This window comes from Rhodamnia argentea, chromosome 6 (genome assembly GCF_020921035.1).
Source record: "Rhodamnia argentea isolate NSW1041297 chromosome 6, ASM2092103v1, whole genome shotgun sequence".
Taxonomy (NCBI): Eukaryota; Viridiplantae; Streptophyta; class Magnoliopsida; order Myrtales; family Myrtaceae; genus Rhodamnia; species Rhodamnia argentea.
Window position 1 is genome coordinate 14,784,544 of NC_063155.1, and position 22,003 is coordinate 14,806,546.

General features: G+C 41.8%; 2 protein-coding genes across 3 annotated transcripts; both read right to left on the reverse strand.

The window, feature by feature from the left end:
* Positions 1–6,086: 6,086 nt before the first annotated feature.
* LOC115748419 (biotin carboxyl carrier protein of acetyl-CoA carboxylase 1, chloroplastic) lies at positions 6,087–10,209 on the reverse strand. The gene is made up of 7 exons (XM_030684897.2): positions 9,830–10,209; positions 7,604–7,657; positions 7,344–7,510; positions 6,939–7,245; positions 6,744–6,815; positions 6,498–6,563; positions 6,087–6,404 (listed from the first exon to the last, which is right to left on the reverse strand). Exons 1-7 carry the CDS (start codon positions 9,980–9,982, stop codon positions 6,381–6,383), a joined length of 843 nt encoding a protein of 280 aa, XP_030540757.1. The 5' UTR covers positions 9,983–10,209; the 3' UTR covers positions 6,087–6,380.
* Positions 10,210–14,841: 4,632 nt separating this feature from the next.
* Positions 14,842–18,931, reverse strand: LOC115748422 (thioredoxin F1, chloroplastic-like). Of its 2 annotated transcripts, XM_048281342.1 has the most exons (4): positions 18,910–18,931; positions 16,160–16,508; positions 15,231–15,330; positions 14,842–15,135 (listed from the first exon to the last, which is right to left on the reverse strand). In XM_048281342.1, exons 2-4 carry the CDS (start codon positions 16,456–16,458, stop codon positions 15,001–15,003), a joined length of 534 nt encoding a protein of 177 aa, XP_048137299.1. In that variant the 5' UTR covers positions 16,459–16,508; positions 18,910–18,931; the 3' UTR covers positions 14,842–15,000. The 2 variants fall into 2 exon arrangements, with proteins under 2 accessions (XP_048137299.1, XP_030540759.1); XM_030684899.2 differs by lacking the exon at positions 18,910–18,931 and having other exon boundaries at positions 16,160–16,545.
* Positions 18,932–22,003: the final 3,072 nt, after the last annotated feature.

Genomic DNA, 22,003 nt, shown 5'->3' on the forward strand with positions numbered 1-22,003 from the left:
AAATCCTAACTTTATGTATTAGTTAGGGTAGATAAACAACAAAGCACTTGATTGCACAAATCAAATATTTTAGAGGATTTGATTGCAAAAAGCAAAACTTAAAAGATCAAATCACACACAATCAGAAAAGTTAGTGGACTGATTGCACTAAATGAAAGTTAGATAAACAAATTGTAAAAGCACTAAAACTAAGAGGATAAAATCCGTACTTAAATAAAGAAAAGAAAAAGTCAAAGTGCATAAGCAATAAGACTGCATTTGTTTCGAAAAAAAAAAACGAAAAATACTTTTTCTAAAAAATATCGTCTTATTCAAATGAATCAATAAAAAATATTTATAATTGTTGAAAAAATTATTTAGATATAAATTATTGTCGATAATGAACTATCATTTTCTAAAAAATATTTTTCGAAACATTCATTTTTCACAAAATAAACGGAACCTAAACTCACCAAAAGCAAAGTCACTCTAAACAAAATTTGACAATTTAAAAAGAAAATTTCCAAGCCAGTGAAAGATTAAATGGAAAGAGTAGATTTGGACGCATATCACCAGCTAGATACATAAAATACCATCAACCCTCGCATGTTTGGTTGCGTTTGGTCGTCCGTATAAAACTGGGGATATGATATGTTTTATCCTATCTTGTGTTTGGTAGGTGTCCCGAATAGTATAATGTCGGATATAGAGGGGATATAACCCGGATAAAAAAATCCGAGGGGAGAGGGTAGGATAAGGTCGGATAGGATTTCTCTTATCCGTCATATAAAAGCTAATTTTTAGAAACTCTACCCCTTCATTCACGCACTCTTTCACCCACGTTACAGCTTGCTTCTGTAATTTTTTTAATTTTTGAAAATTAGAATATTTTGAAGCTTGAATCAACCTTGAACTACATTGACTAGATTCGGCTGAGAGCTAATCTCCAGTGAAGAAACAACAAAGAAATTTACGTTGACACCCGAATTTTTAATCGGTTTTCTTTAGTTTTATTTTCCAAAATTCATTAAAAATTCACAAAAAATTAAAAAATTATAAAATCAACATTGGAAGCCTTGGCCAAGCATAAGGAACCAATTTGGAACAAAAAATAATTTTTCATGTTTTTCGCATTTTTTTTTAATATTTTCGGAAAATAGGAAAATATTTGAAAAATTCATAAAAAATACTTTTCGAGGTCGCAAAAATACAGAAAAATGTCCAATATTTTTCTTTTAATTCCCTTTTCATATTGACCTCAAGAAAAATTGAAAATTAAGTTCAATTTTAGGTGTTTCTTCACAATGCCTAGAGTTGAATTTGCATAAAAAATACTAATTGAGTCTTTTTATTTGCACTTTTTGCACATTTAGAGTCTAGACATTCAATTGTGGTCCCTTTGAACTTCAATTTGATCAATTACACCCAAAATTGCGCGAATTGCACAGATTACACAAAATCCCCAAAATATTTGCGATTTAGTCCCTCAATTTGCAATTTTTGAAATTAATTTCAATTGAGGAACTTTCTATACACAATTGGGCTACCCCTAAGGTTTTGACACATTTTGAATCGATTGGCATAGGTCTCATAGTTCAATTTTATCAATTAGACGTCCAATTGAGTTTTTCCCCAATTTGCCGATTTAGAAAAATTTGGGGATTTCATATAAATTGATGGAAATTTTGGGCAAAAACACATTTCTAGATAATATCCAGGCCCCTAAGTGCAATTTTGAGGTTTAATTGCGAAAATTCCCCATTGATTTTGCTTAATTTTGAAAATTGGGGGAATTTCACTATCTGAACCGGTCGAACCGGTCCAAACAGTGTCGTCTTCCCCAATTCATGCGTGCATTTTGCAGGTTCCAGGGCTGACATTCAACAGTCAAATTGAAGCTCGATTCGAACCTAATCCGACTAATCACATTAGGGCTTTTGTGGCTCAACTCAAGAGGAATCGATTGCCACCAACGCCGGGACCAATCGTCACCGGAGATGCGCCGGCGATCGAGTCAAAGGTTCAGCGCACACAAAGTCAACATTTCCCCAAAAATGCACAAATTCAAGCATAATTCGTGACTAACGGAGGACCAAACGGAGTGTGTCTTCATGCCCGTCGCCGTTCGACCTCCGGTGACCAAAAATCACGTGATGGCGCACGTGAGAACCCCTCGGCCAGCTCACACCCGACGCGCGCAAATTCAAAAGCAAGTATAAAAGGCCCGAGGAAGATTCCGGATGGAGGAGGTTCATTCATGCTCACCGGACCAAACAGAATAGAGAGAGAGAGAGCTAGAGAGAGAGAGAAAGCTCTCGGTCTTCGACATTGAAGAAATCTCGAGCGGCGATCGTGGATTGCTCATCAAGCCAATCCGTAGCTAATCGAGCTTCGCGATCCACTTCAGAAGCTTCAAAGCGGCTCCGTAAAGCGACCGAGTCACTTGGATTAGCCTGCGATCTCCAAACCAGGTGAGTCGAACTTCCATTTCTTCCACCGAGCATCAATGGCATCGCACCGATTTACGCACGATCCTTGTGATTTTTGTGTGCGTTTTTGTCCTTATGCATTGCCGACCACGATCGCATGTTTGTTTTGCTTTGATTTCGTATGAAAATCCTCAATCGAGCCTGTGAAATCCGACCGCCGTAGCTCAAATCGGCGAAGCCTACCTAGGGAATTCTAGGTCACGCGAGCTCAACTCGAGCTCGAGGTAAGCCTCTGCAACTTCTATTTGAGTGATTACGTGAAGGAATTGGATTATTGTGCTCTATATTGTGTGTTTGAACTAGGCAATGCCGAGCTTGTGATAGCTTGATTCTTGGTGATTCCATGTACGAAATTGCTTGATCTTTGGATATGTTGGTCTAGAGGTTAGATCGAGTCGTTTGGAGTTGGTTTGGTGTCATTCCGGCGAGATCTCACCGTTGGATCTCGCCGGAAGCTTTCTAACCGTCCATTCTCGTTGTCGTCGCGGTGAAGAAGATGACCGACGTGGCGGTCAACGGAGTCAAACCGCCCGACGTGTCGCCCGTGATTCGTCCATGTCATTGCTGACTAGGTTAGTCGTTGGCGCGAATAAGCCTAGTCAGATCCGATCCAACGGCCGGGGTAATTTCCTAGGTTTGATTTAGAGCCGTCGGATCTTGATTTTTGTATTTTTGATTATTAGATATATTAGGCAGAAAATAAAATAGGGATACGGCGTCGTTTAGACTAGGTGATCATGCGACGTCGTTTAGGGTGTTTGAAGAACGAACGGTCCGGATTAGATCTAGGTTAGATCTTGACCGTCCGTTCGGTTAAGGCGCACGGCGTCGTTTTGGTCTAAGTGCAATGAACGGTGCAGATTAGAATTGAGGTAAATCGTGGCCGTTCGTGGGTTTAAGTAATGCGGCGTCGTTTTTGAGTGTGTAGACCGGAGGCGACGTCGTTTCACTTAGGCAAGGATCGACGGCCGAGATCGATTCCATAGTTGATCTCGGCCGTCCGCCCATTTTCTTTTATTCTGGATATTAGAAAGTATTTTAGAAAAATCAAAAATAATTAGATAAATGCATATACGGTGTCGTTTTTTTTTAGGGTCCGAGCGGGTCATGGGCGGTCGGACCGGGTTGACTGGTCGTTGGCCGGGTTGACCCGGTCCGGTTTAATAATATAAAAAATAATATAAAAATAAAAAGAAATTTCCAAAAATCCAAAAAATTGTAAAAATACTTAGAAAATTCATAAAAATTCCCAAATTTTCATAAAAAATTCTAAAAATTCCTAGATCGATTCGGGACTCATAAAGTCTGGATCGAAAATTTTTGAGACTTCGAGGGTTGATTAATTTCGATCCGGAAAATTCCAAATATTTTTTAGAAAATAAATGAAAATTCCAAAAAATAGAAAAAATTAGAAAAATTCCATAAAATCACAAAAAATAGGAAATGGCCACATTCAACCGGCCCGACCCTAATTTTGTGATTTTTGGGTCCCGAACTCCCAAAAATGACCATTCTACCCTTCCGGGCCTTCCGCCCCAAATTTTTACCAAATCACCCCGATACCCAAAATTGATTTTTGTGTGGGCCGATAGGGCCATTTTAGACATATCAAACCTTGATTGATTGATTTGATTGCTTGTAATGATTTTGATTGCGCATTAATTCCTCCGATTGTGATTGATTAGGATAGAAAAATCCCATCCGTATGAATACTTAGATTTTTTAGGACCTACCTCATCCGATATCGCATCCGCATGAAATCTTAGGTTAGAAAAACAATCAACATCGGTAACCGAAAGGGCGTCAAATATGAAACTTGGCGTAACCAAATCCCCGGACCCAAAATCTCGGGTTTTCGCGGAACCGAACGGTTTCTCCCGACCGCTCGGTAAGGTTTTCCGATCGTACCTTCCAATAAATCGATCGGTGGCGACTCCAAATTGCATGTACATCTCGCACATGCCACCCGACCACGCAAGGTCAATTTCGATATTTGAAAAATTTTACCCGACATCGCGATTCGAGTAATGGGTCTTGGGAGAGACTCGCGATCCCCCCATATATATGTCTATAAAAAGGAGGGATCGGCTCGTTAGCCCTATTCCACCCCCGGGAAGGAAATTTCCGGGAGGGTCGCGACAATTTCTACGTTAAATCTCTACACTAACACGTCAAACAGCATCCAAGGAGTGAGAGGGGACTTACCCGATTATCTCCAAGGTTCAATTTTGTGAATAACATACTCACGAGTTCAAGATAGGTTTTTGGGCTTGGGGTCGACTCGGTGATTTTCATGCAACCAAAATGCAAAATAAATAGGGATTCATGATCGGGGGAGCACTAGGAGCATAATGAATCAAAAATCTTGAAGAAACCTAGTCTAAATCATGAGATGCCATTAAAACTAGCTCGAGAGGGCTGAAATTGAGCTCCCCTTTCGGGAGGTCGTAGGCATGACGGAGTGGGTTTGGGAAGCTTTACGGGACTTCAAAAAGCTTGTGAGCTAAACTTTGAAGCTCGATTCGTCCTCGAATGCCCGATCAGAGGTTGGATGCTCTCAAGTTGTAGGGCATTAATAGCGTCCCCGAGCTCTCTCTCCTTCCTTTTTTCTCTCACTCGCTCTCCGATTCTTTTGTTTTTCTCTCTAAATCGCCTTCTGTTTTTTTTGTTGATCGCATCCCCTTAATCGAATCGGCGATGAAAGTCAATATAGATTGGAGAGGGTCGGCTCGCAAAAATAACGCCAAGAAAAACTTGTTCATTATTCTTAAGGATCTTGTGCTGTTACACATGACAAGGTTTCCTCCGGGTGGGCGCTCTATTTTTCATAGATTGCAAACTATGCTTATTTGTGTATGGAAAAGGCTTCAAGTTCGTGGGGCAAATATGAAAATGATGATGACAACTTTCTTGTCTCATTTGTTTCTATTTTCATTTTATTTATTTTTTTGCAAAGAGGTATGAAAATCTAATAAAATGTGCATATTTTCAAGTTTATTTGTGTATGAGAACGTTATTTTTATAGTAATAAGATCGAAATATTTCATGAGCATCTCGTAGGGGCATATATGTCCTTTATATTAATATACGGTTTCTACCAAATGCGGGATATGATAAGATATGATGATATATGACTTTAAATCCATGATTCACCAAACAGTGGATAGGATATGGCCAAATCCTTAAATTTCTTATCCAATCCTATCCCGACTGTAAATCTCGATGACCAAACGCAGCCTTTAGGTAATCACATGGTTGTAACTGAACAATAAATAGGTGTATATATGGTAGGCAAATGAGGGAGAGGCGGGACAAGGCCGGGACAAGTCTCGACCATATTCCACCTATAGTCATTCCCATTGTCAACTAGCTCTCGGCGTGAAACCGAGAAGCGGGGTTAAACTCGGCCTCATATCACCGGATAAGCACACGTCGCTTCTTTAGCGAGGTCGGCAGCAAAGCCAAACACGGGCGGCCTCGCTATCCGTAAAGAACGCCCGATAACTTCTACTAACCATAACATAAACCCAGTAACCAGTTGTGGATATGCTGGTTTCCCCCTACGGACGAGTCTCGACAACCCGAGCAACATAACATGTCTAATCCAAGCACATAGACAACTGCATTCACTAAGTTGGTAGATTAAGGAATCAGCCATTATTGTCCACATACCAATCCACTACTTGAACATAATAGGATTGAAGCGAAAAGCCAAAAGTTTATTCGTGTATGTCATCCCAGCAACAACGCAGTATCGAAACGAATAACATGCAAACCATCCTTACTTCTCTACCTATCAACTCAACTTTCAAAATATACCAACTCAAATCAATCAATGCCGCATGTCACCACAGTACCAAGAAAATTACTCTTCTTCTAAGAGTTGTGCTTTTGCCTCCTCAAGATCAAGGGTTACGGTTGGATGATAAAAAGTGGCTGCAAAGACACCAAGAATCGTCAGGTTAGTATGTACAAGAATAACGTGATAACTAGTAGTTGAACATCCGTCAATCAGCATATCAAACTCACCATGTCAACGCTGACTGCTTCGCCATCTTCCGCAAGAACATCAACTATAGTTCCCGATTGATCAGCCTTCAAGATATATAAGAACAATGATTTATTGCAAAGTTAGCAGGTAATTCTCTCTACAAATAGCAATTTGTAGGATGACCACAAGCCCATAGAGCTGATGCATCTTGTGGGGCGGATCAAGACAAAAGACTATAGTGACGTGAAGAATGATTGCACATTGCAAACAAAACGAACACTTACTTCAATTTCATTCATCAATTTCATGGCCTCGATAATGCATATGACCTGTCCTTTCTGTACTTTGTCTCCTTTCTGAAAGAAAAGTCAAATCAATTGACCCAGTACAAAAAGAATCCGCATAAATGGGAAGGGTCTTAAATTCACTTCGCGTCAGCCGTTTCAATCTCAGTAGAGCCACAGTAAGAGATAACAAACCTTTACAAATGGAGGTTCACCCGGTCCTGGACTTCGATAGAATGTTCCTGCCATGGGACATTTAAGAGGTGGAAGCGATGATTCAGCTGGCTTGCTAGCCGATGGAGGTGGTGGCCTAGGAGCTGCAGGTGCAGCTGCAGAGGCAGGTGCAACTGCAGCAGGTGGGCCTATAACAGGAGAGGGCGCATAATTCATCATAGGCGGAGCAGGAGCTGGCGGTTGAGGCAAGGCCTCTTTCTTGCGAATAATTAGCTCGCAGTCAAGCTGCTTTAGCTGCAGCTCTACAATATCTCTAGAATCAACAAGCCTGCAGATATGTACGGAACAGATGCAATTCACAATTAATGACAAGCGAGCCCTTGAAAAGACGATGTGCACAACTATAAACAAAAAAATTTCACGTACTTGACTAGATTTGAAACTTGAGAGATAAATTCTGAGATTGACTCCTCGGTAGCCAAACTTGCAGAAGAGGGATCAATAGGTGGCTGAGCGTCCCTTTTTTCTGAGGCTGGTACTGCAGGTTTTGATGGAGGCATAGCAGCAGCATTTGAGGATCCATCAACGGCAACCTTTAAGGCAATAGATGACCCCAGAAGCATGTCCATGAAGGAGCGCAAATTTGAAAATAGTTCCTCCAAAAAGAACCATTGGAACTACCTTACCTCTTTTGATTGGGCCTTCACCACTACTGAGCTCCTGGAGGTATGATGCAACCCCTGCTATAAAAACATCAACATTAGACCACCATACCCCACAATTATGTGTTCTTCAGTGTGAATTGGCACATGGAAAGAGAGAAGGAATGATATACAAATAAGAGAGAGAGAGAGAGAGAGAGAGAGAGAGAATCTCACATTGAATCCCTAGACACTAGCCGGAGTATATCATCAGTATTTTCATTTTGGTTATTCGACCGTCTCTTAATTGACATTGCAGTACCCAAAAAAAAAATGTCATACAATGCCAATCTCATTTGCTGACCGAAAAAATGGTGACTTTTAGGTAGCAGTCAGCCAAAGATTCTATCCTTAAAACTCGGGAAGAAATGGACAAGAAATTTAGCCATGTGCAAATGCAAAGTTAAACTCAAGCTTCTTTTCGGTATTCGTCTTGACAAGACCTAGGAGAGACAATTCATACCGTCCCCTTTCACCTAAAAGACAATAACATGAAATGGAGCTCCTGCTGCAGAAGCAAAGATACATCCAGCAATAATTGGATTGACTAAAAATGCTTGAGTTGACTCCAATACGCCCCTCACCGCTTAACTTTTGCAGGTGGTGGTGCCCTATTTTTTTCACTCTATTGCAAATAGACCCTGAAAATAGTTTGGCCAAGACAGCCACAGCCGTTCTCCCATTTTAACATATACAACAACCACCCATAACTATCATTACCGCATCTATTCTCTCAGATCTAGTAGCTCGTAATGAGATTTTCGAGGATTTAGTTGCCAACTGCAAACTAGTGCATGTCATTGGTTTACTACTGACTTCACACAATTGGTTTGGAGTCCTAGAATGGTCAAACTAAGGAGGGTAGGAGTTAATTGCTAAATCAAAGGATGGGAGACACATTGCAACTTCCCTAACAATTGAGGGGATCAATTTGCAATGAATTCTAGAAGTACCATTTTTGGTCGCAATTTGAGAACGAGATCATTTTCACTATCCATTCCATTGCCTCCAGCTACCCTTCTAGTCTGTGGACTACAATTATGGATATTACCCACATCTATGTCTAGTTAATATTGCATGTGGGTGATACCTTTAACTTGTAACCCGCCAATGATTAGGGCGGTTGGAAGAATACCACAATGGAGGAAAATATAGCCCATCCAGACGTCATTATATTATTCCGGAAGTACAAATTCATAAGTATTAGAACTGATGGGAACAATTAAAACCACAACCACCATGATTTGTGAGGAAATGTGAGTCACCACATATGCAGTAAAAGGTGCTTGATCAAGAATTCATTTTGCAGCTCACTTCTCAAATAAGAATTTCTTTAACAATTCTTTGGAACTGAATGAGTAGAACAGTTGCCAGCTTTCCAATAGTATCATAACCCCATAATTTATTCACCACAGCACCAAAATCTCATGCAGCATAAGAGGTTCAGCATAGAATCTATCAAAAGTCAATCCAACAAAAATTTGTTGCGACACATGAACTTGGAATAATCAACTATTATATTTACTAAGTAAAAGCTTCCTCTGAGAGCTAGAAAACAAGGGTTGGACAATCGACATTGCTTTATAGCACAACAATTCCAGGAGAGAAAAGAGTGTCCCCAATGAGTTATCGTTTCATTGTATCAGACAAAACTGCACATTCAGCAGTTACGAAGCTTGGCTGTATGAGGATATTGAATCAGTACTGAGAAGCATGTGCCCATCACTCCAGAGTTCGGGGGTCCAAGAGTTTCATAAAACGTTCTTGGTAAGCCGTGAGGGAAAAATAGAACACGTTGCTTTGGACTTCTGCAACTCCATAAGAGGAAACAAAGGTCCTTCATTAACTAGAATTAGCTTCAGACAACTAACCAGGAGCACAGTTTTCCCTCTCATAAAAGCCTACCACCCTTCCCATCATTTTCTTCCGCATTGCATTGTGATTGTGATCAATACCCGACAAGCAAGAAATCAAGGAAATCAGGCCAGTGACTTGAGGATAAACGTTCCGACTACCAATTCGCAGGCAACAAAGCAAGGAATCACAAACGAACAAAAAGGATCACCAGCTTATAATTCATGCAAATTGCTTCCGTGGCCAGCGACTCACAAGACGCACAACCAAGAACTCCCCTCCGACTCCTCAGAAATGACCCAATAGCCAAGAACAAGGGAAAGTAGCGACGACAAGTTAACCAAGAATTGGACATACCCGGGCGAGGAATCGGAGCCTGGGCTTAGGGGAGAGGCGGAAGGAGAGAGCGCGTGGAGCGTTGGGGGAGCTGGGAGGAGAGGAAGAGCGAGGCAGGCGGGAGGTGGAGGCTTTAGCGAGGGTCGAAGAGGTGGTGGAGAGAGACGACGCCATTGGTGGCTCTCTGGCACAAAAGGCAGCTCCTTTCGACGCAAATCACGAGGAGGGTGCAGAATGGAATGGTGGGTTCGGCTCAGTTACCTCGGTTTGTATGGAGAGAGAGAGAGAAAGAGAGAGAGAGAGATTCGGGGAGTCCGTCTGTAGAGTTGGAAGCGAGAGGGGGTGGAGAGAAGCGACGGAGAGCGTCGATGAAACCGAAGCGTGGGGCGTGCGGGGGGCGCGTGTCGTTTTGATCGTGCCTGCTCGATCGCTTGTCACGTGCGAAAGCGAGACCGACCATACTAAGGACGTGCACGATATCCATTCAATTTCACTATTTCTGTTCCAAATTAATTTCTGAAATAAGTTTGAAATAAAAAATTATTTGATAATGTAATTCTATTTTTCTATTTCTGAAACAAATTTCTATTTCAAAAATAAATTTAAAAGAGAAATAAAAAATAAAAAATTTCTACTTCTCAAAAAAATAAAAATAAAAATTTGGCCCCCGCTCATCGCCGGCCGTCGCAACCACCCATCGCCAATCGCCGTTACCCGCTGGCAACCACCGCCAGCAACCGCCAAGAACCACCGGCGACCTCTTATGACCACCATCGGCCACCCCCACCACCCACCGCTAGCGGCCACCTCCACCACCACCGCCACCGTCAATCACCTCTGGCCACCATTAGCCGCCACCGACCGCTAGCCGCCACGGCCGCCGCTAGGGACCTCTACCACCATCGCCCACCACCGGGGACCTCCACCACCATCGACCATCGCCGGTGGTCCACCGTTGGCCACCACCGCCGGCGACCTCCACCGCCTTCACCGACCACCATCGTCACCGTCACCGCCCACCCGCCGGCCCAACTTCTATTTCGTAATCAGAAATTTTATGTCGTTATCAAACGTATTTTTTTCTCAAAAACTTATTCGAAAACGGAAATAGAAAAAATTATTTCTAGCCAGAAATCTATTGCTAAAATAGAATGGTTTTCATTCACCTCTACTTACAACCTCTTCTGCGATTTATTTTCTGCCTCCAAGTTGGGTATGACTAATGAGAATGACTATGGTAAGCAAAAATGGATTTAAAAAAAAGGAAGAAGAAGAAGAGGAGGAGGAGGAGAGACATTCGACTTTTTTGCAAGATACCAATGCATATGAATTGAGTGGTTCGATTAACTCCACTCAAGCTATTATCTTCAAGAAAAATTTTGAAAAAAATCTAAACTGTTCTCATTTTTTTATATAAAAAAAATGATTCAAAGTAGACTTTATTTTAAATAAGGTCTTGAAGTGATCATATCAGTTTCAAATTAGGGTTTAACCTCGCCGACCGGACAAATTTTTAGACTGATTAAAGGCATTTTCTTCCAAAAAAAAATTTCTTTCTTTTATTCCCTATTAATCTTCTTCGTCGTTGCGGCCAGCCACCCGCTTTGTCGGAGGCCATCGCACCTCCTCGTAACCTCCTCGACTGTATAGTTTGTGCCCAGCCACAACTGCCTATGCAGCGTCGAGTCTTGAATCTCCGTCCAAGATTTCTGTGCTGCCTCATCACTCGATGCTCAGGCCACGCCATGGCCAAGTCTTCACCGCGAAGTATTGCAGATCACGTAATACACCACCGATATTGCCAGCACGGCAACCACATGCACGGGCACAAGGGTGGCCATCACAACATTGAGGAACAGCTTCTCCCTCAGCGAGGGCTCGCTGCGGCCCATGCCGACGTGAGCGTCATGGCGGACGTACGCGATGAACCGTTTCTCAAGCTCGGCCAGGTTCTCCGACGTGATTGTGGAGGCCTCGGCCTCCGGCTCCCGCTTGAGGGGGGCTCGTCCTTGTCAGCCGAGGAGGGGGGCTAGGGCGTGGCACTGGATGAGAGGTCTTTGAGGCTGTTTTCCATGGCAGAGGGGGAGATTATGCTAATGCAGTGACGGTGTTTCAATGGAATTGAAGCAGTGGTGGTTGCATTGTGAAGGAGGAAGAGAGGAGTGCTTGGAGATCTGGGAAAGCTAATTTCATTGTGTTGTGCGTAGGTTTTGTTAGAAGTATAAAGGGTAAATTGGTCTTGAGGACTCTTGGGGCTTATTTCGTTGCTGATTACCAATGTATAGATCCTTATTTTCTCAATAATATGAGATTAACTTTTCCTCTCATATAGTATCAGATACTAGTTGAAACCATAAACCTAGAATGAGCACTTACCGCCGTCGACCACCAAACCCTTCCAGCCACCGCCGAAGTTGACGAATCTCGTCGGAGTCTCCTTGTCCAATGTAGCCCAGACACCGTGAGCTTAGATCTAGCATCGCCTAGATTCGATGTTGTCCCACGTTATAGGGGGTATCGTTTAGGCTGGCGAGCCTAGTTCCGAGGTCTTCCGACATCGTCCAGCGTTGCAAGGGCGTCGCCTAGGCCGGCGAGCCCAGATCCGCATCATCCAGTGTCGCCAAGGCGTCGTCCAATGTCTTCCAGCCCCCACCTCATGTTCTGATCCCCACATGTTTGATTTTTGATGGATTCAGGGTTCTTGAGCTTCAAAGCAAGAGTCTTGAGGTGCTAACTCGTCGATTAGGGCCTATTGTTACGTGGGTAGCTCTTAATTGGAAATATGGATGTGTTTGTGGCGTTTCTCGACTTTTTTTAAGTTGAAATGAAGCTGATTAGGCGAACTTTTGGGGCTTTTGTGGATTGATATGATATTATGTTTATTTCAATTACTACATGAAATTAAATTGTGTTGGATTATTGAACTGTTAAGGTTTGGTTATATGAAGAATAATATTGTAGATTGGGTGATTATGATATGAGTAAAGCTGATGATGGTTCTTGGAAGAACAATGCCATGATGACTGAAGTGATTTTCTCCTCATCTAATCGAATTATTGATAAGAAGCTTGAGGGTGGTGGTAACTTGCAGCAATGGAAGAAAATTGTGAAGCTTACTTTAACAGGCAAGAATTGGCATAGACATTTAACTGAGCCCAATCCTAAAGATGATGAAACTTGGGATGTTATTGATGTACATATTTTTAATCAAATGCTAAATCCTATGGAGAGTAATATGCTTGGTCTAGTAACTCATATTGATGCAGTCAAAGAACCGTGTGAATATTTGGATGAATTATATTCAAGTCAAAATAACTTGCCACGGATTTATGAGCTATCGCGGGAAATTTTTAAATTTGAGAGGAAGGAGCGTTTTATTACATAGTACTTTACTGATTTTAAGGGAATGTACGAGGAATTGAATATTATTCTTCCAATTTTAGCCAATGTTCAGCAAATGCAACTTTAGAGATAACAATTGGCTTTGATGGGATTCATAGGAAGTCTTAGTCCTGAATATGAAATTGCTAGGTCTCAAATTCTTAGAGGAGAGATTGTTGCATTACTCATAGACACTTTTGCTTGGGTTCTTCAGGTATCTCACGAGTCTTCTCAGGGTAATTCATCCCTTGTGTCATAGTCTCGAACCGATAGTGAGAGTAGGAGTGATAGAGGAAACCATGGAGGACATAATGGCCCCAGTGGCTAAGGGGGAGGCTGAGGCACGAGAACAAGGATAAGCCAAGGTCAATAGCATATTTATGGACAATCTCGCTTGTCTACCGATAGTTCTGGGGCAACACAAACTTGTCATTACCGTGGGAGACCAAACCATATTCAGAGATTTTCCTACAAGTTACATTAAGACCAGGGCAGCAACAACAATTTGTAAATATTGCATCTAGTACCGATTCTTTCCCACAGTCTGATGAGGGCAATGTAGTAGTTATGTCTGAAGAGGAATTTGCTTGGTACAATAAGTCTCAAATTTCACAACCTTGGACTCTAGTCCTTGGATCGTTGTTTCGGAGGCTTCTGCTCACATGTCATGTCTTTTAGTTATATTTTCCTCTCTTACTCTATCTCCATCACATTAGTCAATGGTATGGTTGGCGGAGTTCATCCAACTCCTTTATTACCATTATCCTTAATGTTTTATCTTCCACAATTTTCCTTGAACTAAAACGTTTCTATGTTTAGTAATATTCTATCATGATTCTTGTATCTTCTAGGATGTGGCTACATATAGAGCAATTGGTAGAGGACGTAAGAAAGGGGGACTGTTTGTGCTTGAAGACGCAACTTCCTTCGCATACTCTGGTGTTACCTCCCTACATCAAATCTATTGTCGTCTTGTTCATCCTTCTCCACGCAGTCTTCAGAAATTGGATTCCGATTATAAGTCTCTTTCTAGTTTAAACTGCGAGTTATGTCAACTTGGCAAATTACATCGACCATCTCGAGTCATTAAATGAGCATCATTTCCCTTTTTGTTAGTTCATTTAGATGTTTGAGGTCCATGTCATGCGACTTCCAATTTAGATTTTAGATATTTTGTTACTTTTGTTGATAGCTATTCCAGAGTTATTTGATTATATTTTAGTAGAAAGTCATTCATAATTGCTTTCTACATTTCGAGCATTTATATCTGAAATTTATATTCAGTTTGGTGTACATATTAAACTTTTGCGCTCGGATAACGCTAAGGAGTACTTTTCTGTAGCTTTTTCTGACTTTATCTTTCAACATCATACGCCACGCTGCATACGTCCTTATCTACAGAGCTCGGTCAAATAGTAAAGTTCTTGTATTGGAACGTGGTGTCAAGAAAGAAAAGGTAGTTCCCCCGGTCCACCCTTTAAAAGAAGATCTGGCCGTTGTTTGCAAGAGCCAGAAGACATCAGTGGCAGTGAAGTTCTCTAAGCTAATTGAATTCTTGTAACAATCGAGTGCTGCATGCACAGGGTAAACAAGGATGCCGTGCGTTGCCGCAACCGAAAGATAGGCAGCCCTGCGAATACAGAATGTCGTGCGCAACATCGCTCGGAAAGGCCGCACTTCAGTTCATTTCAGCTTCAGCTCTGATTGTCGACATAGATACAAGTAGATACAGGCGAGTACAACAATTATACAACAATTATTCGAGTTGTGAAGTTCGTCGTGGTAATTGAAAGTTCTTCTATAGAGTGGATTCAGCTCGTTCTGACTGTCTCGATCGCCATCACTAGGTCATCGAACTTAGCCCCAGTGACTTCCTTTACGATCTTGTTGTCCTTGAGGATCTTGAAAGTAGGAACTACTCTTATACCGAGCTCCTTCGCAAGAGGCTGCCAACAATGTTCCGGCAAACATGAGAAGGAGGAGAGACAAATTTGAAACTGAACCAATCCGAAACCATCCTGCAAGTAGAAGCGGTTGTTACCTTGTTTTCTTGGTTGCAGTCCAGCTTTAGAAAGATTACATCAGAGTACTTCTCAGATAGTTCTCGGAATTTTGGAGCCATCACCTTGCAAGGCCCACACCTGCAGCCAAATGCGAGAAAGCTCAATGAACACAGAGATTTTCGCAATTCTAATGATCAAAACAAAACCGGGGTCTCCCCAATGTGATCTTTGAGGCAATGCCTAAGACGCAAAATATCCAGCAAAACTCAGCCAACCCCAAAAATTTTCAAGCGAAGTAAATGTAAATCAAGCAACGAATCGCGGGAAATCAAGAACTCCCAAGGGCATATGACATGCCGAGGCCATTGGCCAGAAGCTACGGAGTAATGGCGCGGGTTCTACTACTGCTTAGGTGACTAGCAGTTCGAGAAACACAGAGCCTCAACGGCAAATGTGCTCTTAGAATGTTGCTTACGTCGACGGCCTGATACCTTATAACCCTTTTGAGTGCTTCGGGGGAACGTGACAAGACAAGCCCTATGAGGTGAAAATATCATGTACAGAAGCGAAGATACTACAAGTGCAGAGTCCTGCAAGGGACCGGAGAAAGACTATTCCCCGGTCTGAACTCCTCCAAGGGTTACTTCTGTACGGTAATTCCATCCAAATTTAGAATCAAGCTAAGTTCATACATTCTAACAAGTTCATACATTTCGACAGTTACGGAGAATTGGCTACGCATTACGCCCATGAGTGCCCAATAAGCAGTGCGTCCTGAGTTTTCCCCAATCATCAGCGCGGGATTTCGCCACTTCCCTAAACTAAACAGTGATCAATTTCCACAGCTTCTCCTACGCCACGGATGACGATCCTCATATAAAATACGAGAAATCGAGATCGAGACTAGCATGATCCAATCCTCGAATAAGATGAACTACCGGCGAGAGAGAGAGAGAGAGAACGTTACCACTGGGTGTACATATCTAGGACGACGGTCTTGGCGCCGGCGGACCCAACGATGGGCCAGAAGCTGTCCTTGTCGACCTCCGTCACCTGCCCGATCGCCGGAACAGCCGTGTCCACGCCGCACCTCACCGCGCCGAGTCCGCTCCTCGGAGCCCGACCGGCGATCTTCACGCTCTTCAAAGGCCTCGACGGCGACGGCGACAAGGAGGAAGAAGAGGAGGAAGCGATCGAGAGCGCGGAGTTGCTAGCGCTGTTGGAACGGAGCGAGGGGGGGTTAGAGAGAGAAAGTTGCAGAGCCATTGGAGCTGATCAGAGAGAACAAAGAAGAAGGCGAAGAGATTGAGTGGAAGAAAGAACGAAAGCAAGGCCCGTGGGTGGAGAGTTCAAAGGGTCGCGGGCCGACTATAAAACGCGAGGAGGGCCGTTGTCGTTTCGGGACGCGGAATGACGTAAACACCCTTCGTCTTGTGGATACGGCATGAGAATGGCGGGGGTGTTTTGGGAATGTTCGAATGCTTTGGGAGGGGGAAACGAGAGGTGTTGAGAGAGCTCGTGGAAGAATGATCGGAGAGGCGCGAGATATTTATCTTTGGGTGGTGGATAAGGAGAGAGGGGGATGGGTGGGGACGAGAATAAAACGAGTCGGACGGAATTGATTATGTGATCGATTTCCGATTTGATCCGATCTCGTTTTGAAATCGGCAAATGAATCGGATTGGGTAGTCTCAAAACGGTCCAATTCACAAACGATTCAATTTGATCCGATCTCGATTTGGGATTCACAGTGTTGGTAAGACCATTGGTTTTTTTGGTAATTTGTCATGTAATGGAACGTAGAAGAACTCCCACCATTCTCAGACTGGACTGCACTCATATAATCAACGTACACATATGGACGAGAACTCTCACTATTTCCGAGCGGTCCAATCATTAGATAGGTCGCATTTTTTTTGTGATTTATCATTAAATTTTTTTCGTTAACAACATATTTATAGGATCACATCTCGTTTATTGTATCGCGTTTATTGTTAAATCTGAAAGTCATCTTAAGTGTCATAAGTAGGGGTGTGCAACCGGATCGGGTTTACCCGGAACCCGGATCGGCCCATCCGAAAAACAGGGTCGGGAATCGGTTCTTGCTCAAACCGGTCCGGGTTTCGGTTCCAATTTTTGGGAACCGGTTGAAACCGGTTCGGTTCCCGGTTCTAGGTGAAGACCCACACGGACCGGTTTTAGAACCGGTTTTTAGTTACTTAAAAAAAAAAAAGAAACCATAATGTAGTGTCCAAAAAACTATGATTTTGGTTTTATGCTTGTGGTGTTGAGATTTTCTGGTGATGGTTCATGCGCGCTTAATGTGGTGTCTTTTAGCATGTTTTTTGGATCTTGCAATTTTAGTTTTTTTTTTTAATGGGTACAACGAAAATTGAAGCGTGATAGAAAGACTTGCACTATGTTAATTCAGGCGTTCGAAGAATCATTGTTGCTTTTGGTGGATTGCAACTTTTATTTTTTATATCGGGGTTTGTTGCTTTTGGTGGATTGCAACTTTTATTTTTTATATCGGGATTTGTTGCTTTTGGTGGATCATATTATTATTTATTATTATTTTTTGAATTGTTGCTTTTGGTTTATTATAATTTTTGTTACTCATTTCATCAATGCTCATATTATTTTGATGAAAAAAAAAAGGAAAACAGGTTCTCGGGTAGACCCCGAAACCGGACCGAAAAATAGGGTCGGTTCCAAAACAGGTTCCAAGACAAACATGATCGATTCTCGGTTCAAAAACTCGGGAACCGGTTATAACAGGGTCGGTTTTAGGGTCTAGGTTTGGACCCGGCCCATGCTCACCCCTAGTCATAAGCATCTTAAGTTTAGGTTTAAGTGTAAGTTTACATTTAGGAAATTAAAAAAAAAAAAAACATTAGTCGGTCATGTTCACCCCTAGAACCGAAAACTCGACTAGAGCTCCTAGGAACCGGACCAAACCGGCCGGTTATCGATTCGATCGGTCCATTATGCTCAGTCCTATCTATTACCACTTAATTGAACTCGTGGTAACCGACGACAACATAGATAATTACTAAAAAAAAGTCTTATATCTATTGTATGAATGTCAATTTAATATTAAAGTCTTTTGATTTTGGCAAATGAGCCCTAAATCTTTTTGTGATTAGCCAATGTAGTCCTTCTTAATTGGGTTTTCTAATGGGAAATGGAAGTAAGAGGGTTGAATCAATTCTTCGAGCTAATTTTGGCAAGAAATTAATGAAGTGGACGTTGGTTGTCCTAAGTGGCGTTGTCGTTGCTAATATGGACTATTTTCACCATTTTTTTAGAAACTTTATTCACAAATTTCGTTTGCTTTAACTTTTTTTCTACTAAGTTCAGCAAGGGCTAGCGATGGTCGACTAGCAACCCTCGTTGGACTTAGTAGAAAAAAAAGGAAAAGAAGGAAAATGAAAATAAAAAATTCAAAAGAAAGTAAAAAGTTAGGAAAATTTTAAATTATCCACATAGGTGATAGTCGTACGATAGCGTCCATGCTATCTATTTTCGCCCAAATTGGGTAGGAATGACTACATTATTGATAAATCATCAAAAAGTTTTGAGACTCATTTTACAAAATCGAAAAACTTAGGATGAATTGACATCCATACAATATATTTATTTGCTAATGATAATATCTTAAAAAATATTTTGATATCACGTGAACCAAACATATGATACATAGTTTTTCCCTTGTTAGGATACAGTAGAAGAAATAAGAGATCGAGGGAGTCAACCATTGCTGTAGACCTAGCATGGCAAATTCAAGTTTCATCCATGTGTGCCTCATTAGAGCTGGAGAATATGACACGGTCTCAATAAGCATACAGCCCTACCGGTAAAGAGATTAGAGGGCGAGGATGCTATTATCACGGATGTGGGGTTTGACTCCCGTGCTATGCAAAGAGGTATAGCAAAAGTTAGAGAGTTGAGAGTTAGAGCTAGGGTGGATAAAATAAGAAAAGAATATGACGCGACATATGTATAAGTTCTAATGTATTGCCGAATCACTATGATAATGAAATCGGTGTATTTTCATGAAAAGGGGATTCTTTGTTGATTTTGACTAGGAAAATATATGGATGAACAACTAAGGGAATCGAAATGCGGGTGAGGAAGTTAAAAGTTGACGGAAATGTAAATGGTACATAAAATTTAAAGTGTCGGAAAGATAAATTTACAAAACTTGTCATAATTCTGATTGATTGTATCACAAAGAGAGGTTATATAGATCACAATGTGGGTGTTAGATTAATATGCCACTATCGACAAACAAACAATTATGGGGTTTTGAATCCATAGATAATTCCTTAGCACTATTTACGGCCGTCGAAAAGCGCTTATTCTTTCTGAAATTCTAGTTCTGGCTATCCGCACGAAGTTACAAATCCCAAGATTGTAAGCGCAATCATCCGGCAATCATGTGTTTTTTTTTTTATTTTATCAATTGTCTCTTGTCATGGGCTTTTAGCAGACCTCTCTATATGTTCACTAATGACACCATCTCAACAATCTCGCCAAAATCCGAGATTGTCTATTATAGATGACCTTGTCGATCAACTTTCTTTAAGTTGTCAACCGGTGAAGGGTCTGATAATCTTTGCACCAAATGTTGTAAGTGAATTTACGGCGAGTTATCGATTTCTTTCATTGTCGATGAGCTGGTGACTTATCGATTGTTTTGCTCGTTAGTGACTTTTGCTTTGACCAAGCTTTTCGTTATTGGCTAAGCTTGCCAATTGTCGATACCAATCGAGAAGTGGTCCTCTTTTTTTTGGTCAACTGATTTAAGAAAGAAAGCCCATCTGAATTGGGCTTCCTTTTTGGTCAAAGGGCTTCGTTAAGGGAGGCCCAATATGGTGTTCCACAAGCTGGGCCTTTGGCATTTATTCACGAGCCCGTTTTCAATTTCCATAAGCTTGTGCTCACATGCGTGCAGACATTTTGCCTCCAAACAACTTCAGGTCAGAATACAATTGAAGTAAAACGAGAGTTAAGTCTACCAGTAAAGGTCATTCATCATCAACCCCACAGAGATGTTACCACGAAATGCCGAACGTCCATCGAGTCGACTTTTGCGCACCGAACTTCGCCGCCTCATCTGTTCGGTCGAGGCCGTTGAACCTTGAGACGGGAATCACGACCTCGATCCGAAGCTTTACTAGAGAATCGATCTGCACCACAAAAATGGGTCGGGGCGTCCAGGTTTTGCATTCCAATTGTCCCCTTGGATGCATATATGAAGTGGGGGGAAACTTGGAGGAAAAGAAGGGGATGCGGGACTTGACGGTAAAGGAAGAAATTCTTTCCTTGGAGAGACAGAGTGAGGAGAGAGCATACCGAAGTGCTCATGTCACTATTTGCAGGCAACTGTTTCGTGGATAGTCGGGTCGTACCATTTTCGTGCGTAATGCATGTTCCGCCTTTTAAATAATGGCAGCACGGTTGTCTGCTCTAAAGAAAGGGTATTAAAGTGGTGACTGGTCGAGATTGGATTATCATATGTCATGTCGAATGAGACTGTCGGACCCATCTGCAAGTACCATTAATACCCTATCGGTGTCAGCACAACACTTGTTAGAGGTCAGTTGGCTAGTTAAAATCACCTCCGTCATTTGCCTGCCGTTCTCACTCCATTTGGGTATATATGTCGGGGTTTCGCGACGTATAAGAAGGCATCGTATGCATGAATCGACAAACTAGGTCCGGAGCCATGGGGCTCATGGGTATCTTGGGAGGGGCTAGGTTTGGTTCGGGGGGCCTGTTCTCCTGAAGCTTGGAATAGAAATCGCGCGTTCGGATGAAGTTTTGCCAGAAAATCAACCCGTGCCACAAACAAACGGGTTGAGACGTCTGAGTCTCTTGGAATAGCAATCGCGCATTCGGATGAAGTTTTGCCAGAAAATCAACCCGTGCCACAAACAAACGGGTCGGGACGTCCGAGTCTCTGTGCCCCGATCGATATGTATTACCGGAAACGAGGGAAATTTAGTGAAAAAGGAGAGGATGCGAAGCTCAAAGATAAGGGGAGAGTTGTTTTTCGAGATCGAGAGACTCAGAAAGAGCATACCCGCGCCGGGTGTCATTGGACGGAGGTATATGAAATTGACACTTATGTAATTGTGACATAGAAATACAGAAAGTGAAGAGCCGCGTGAACCCAAAGAAGAGTAGAGGTCGGGCAACGCGATCCATTGCTAAGTTTGTGGTCTTCCACGACTTTATATTTCCTTCCTTTTCGTTGCTCAAAAGTCATCTCATCACACTCCCCACAAAAAAAAAAAAAAAAGAAACCAAATTATTTATACTCTATCATATAATTTCGATTTAACGTTGCATAATCTATGTAATCGGAATCAAGGTAATGTTAGGGGTGATGTCGGGAACAATCTAAGCTTGCAATTGGGCTTCGTGAAAAATGAATAAATTAAAAAATATTTTTTTAAAATTGTGATTTGTGTTGCTTAAAATAAATAGACATTGAAAAATATTTTCCTTGTGAAATTTCGTCGACGAAATGTATTTTTTATTCCATTGATTTTGGTAAGTGATTCGTACGATTTTTTTTAAAAATACATTTTGTAAATAATTTAAACACACTTGTTATTGCCATTACACTAAATTTCTTTTAGTTGACGACGTGTCCATTCACTCTGCCTATGATTTCACACGTGCGGAATGTACCATAGAGATCTTCGTTCAAGTCCACCTTAATTGGACCAAATAAATAAAAAAGAGTCCGCCGTAAGATTCTGACAAGAAAAAAGTCCACCACAATTCAATTTTCGAAAAA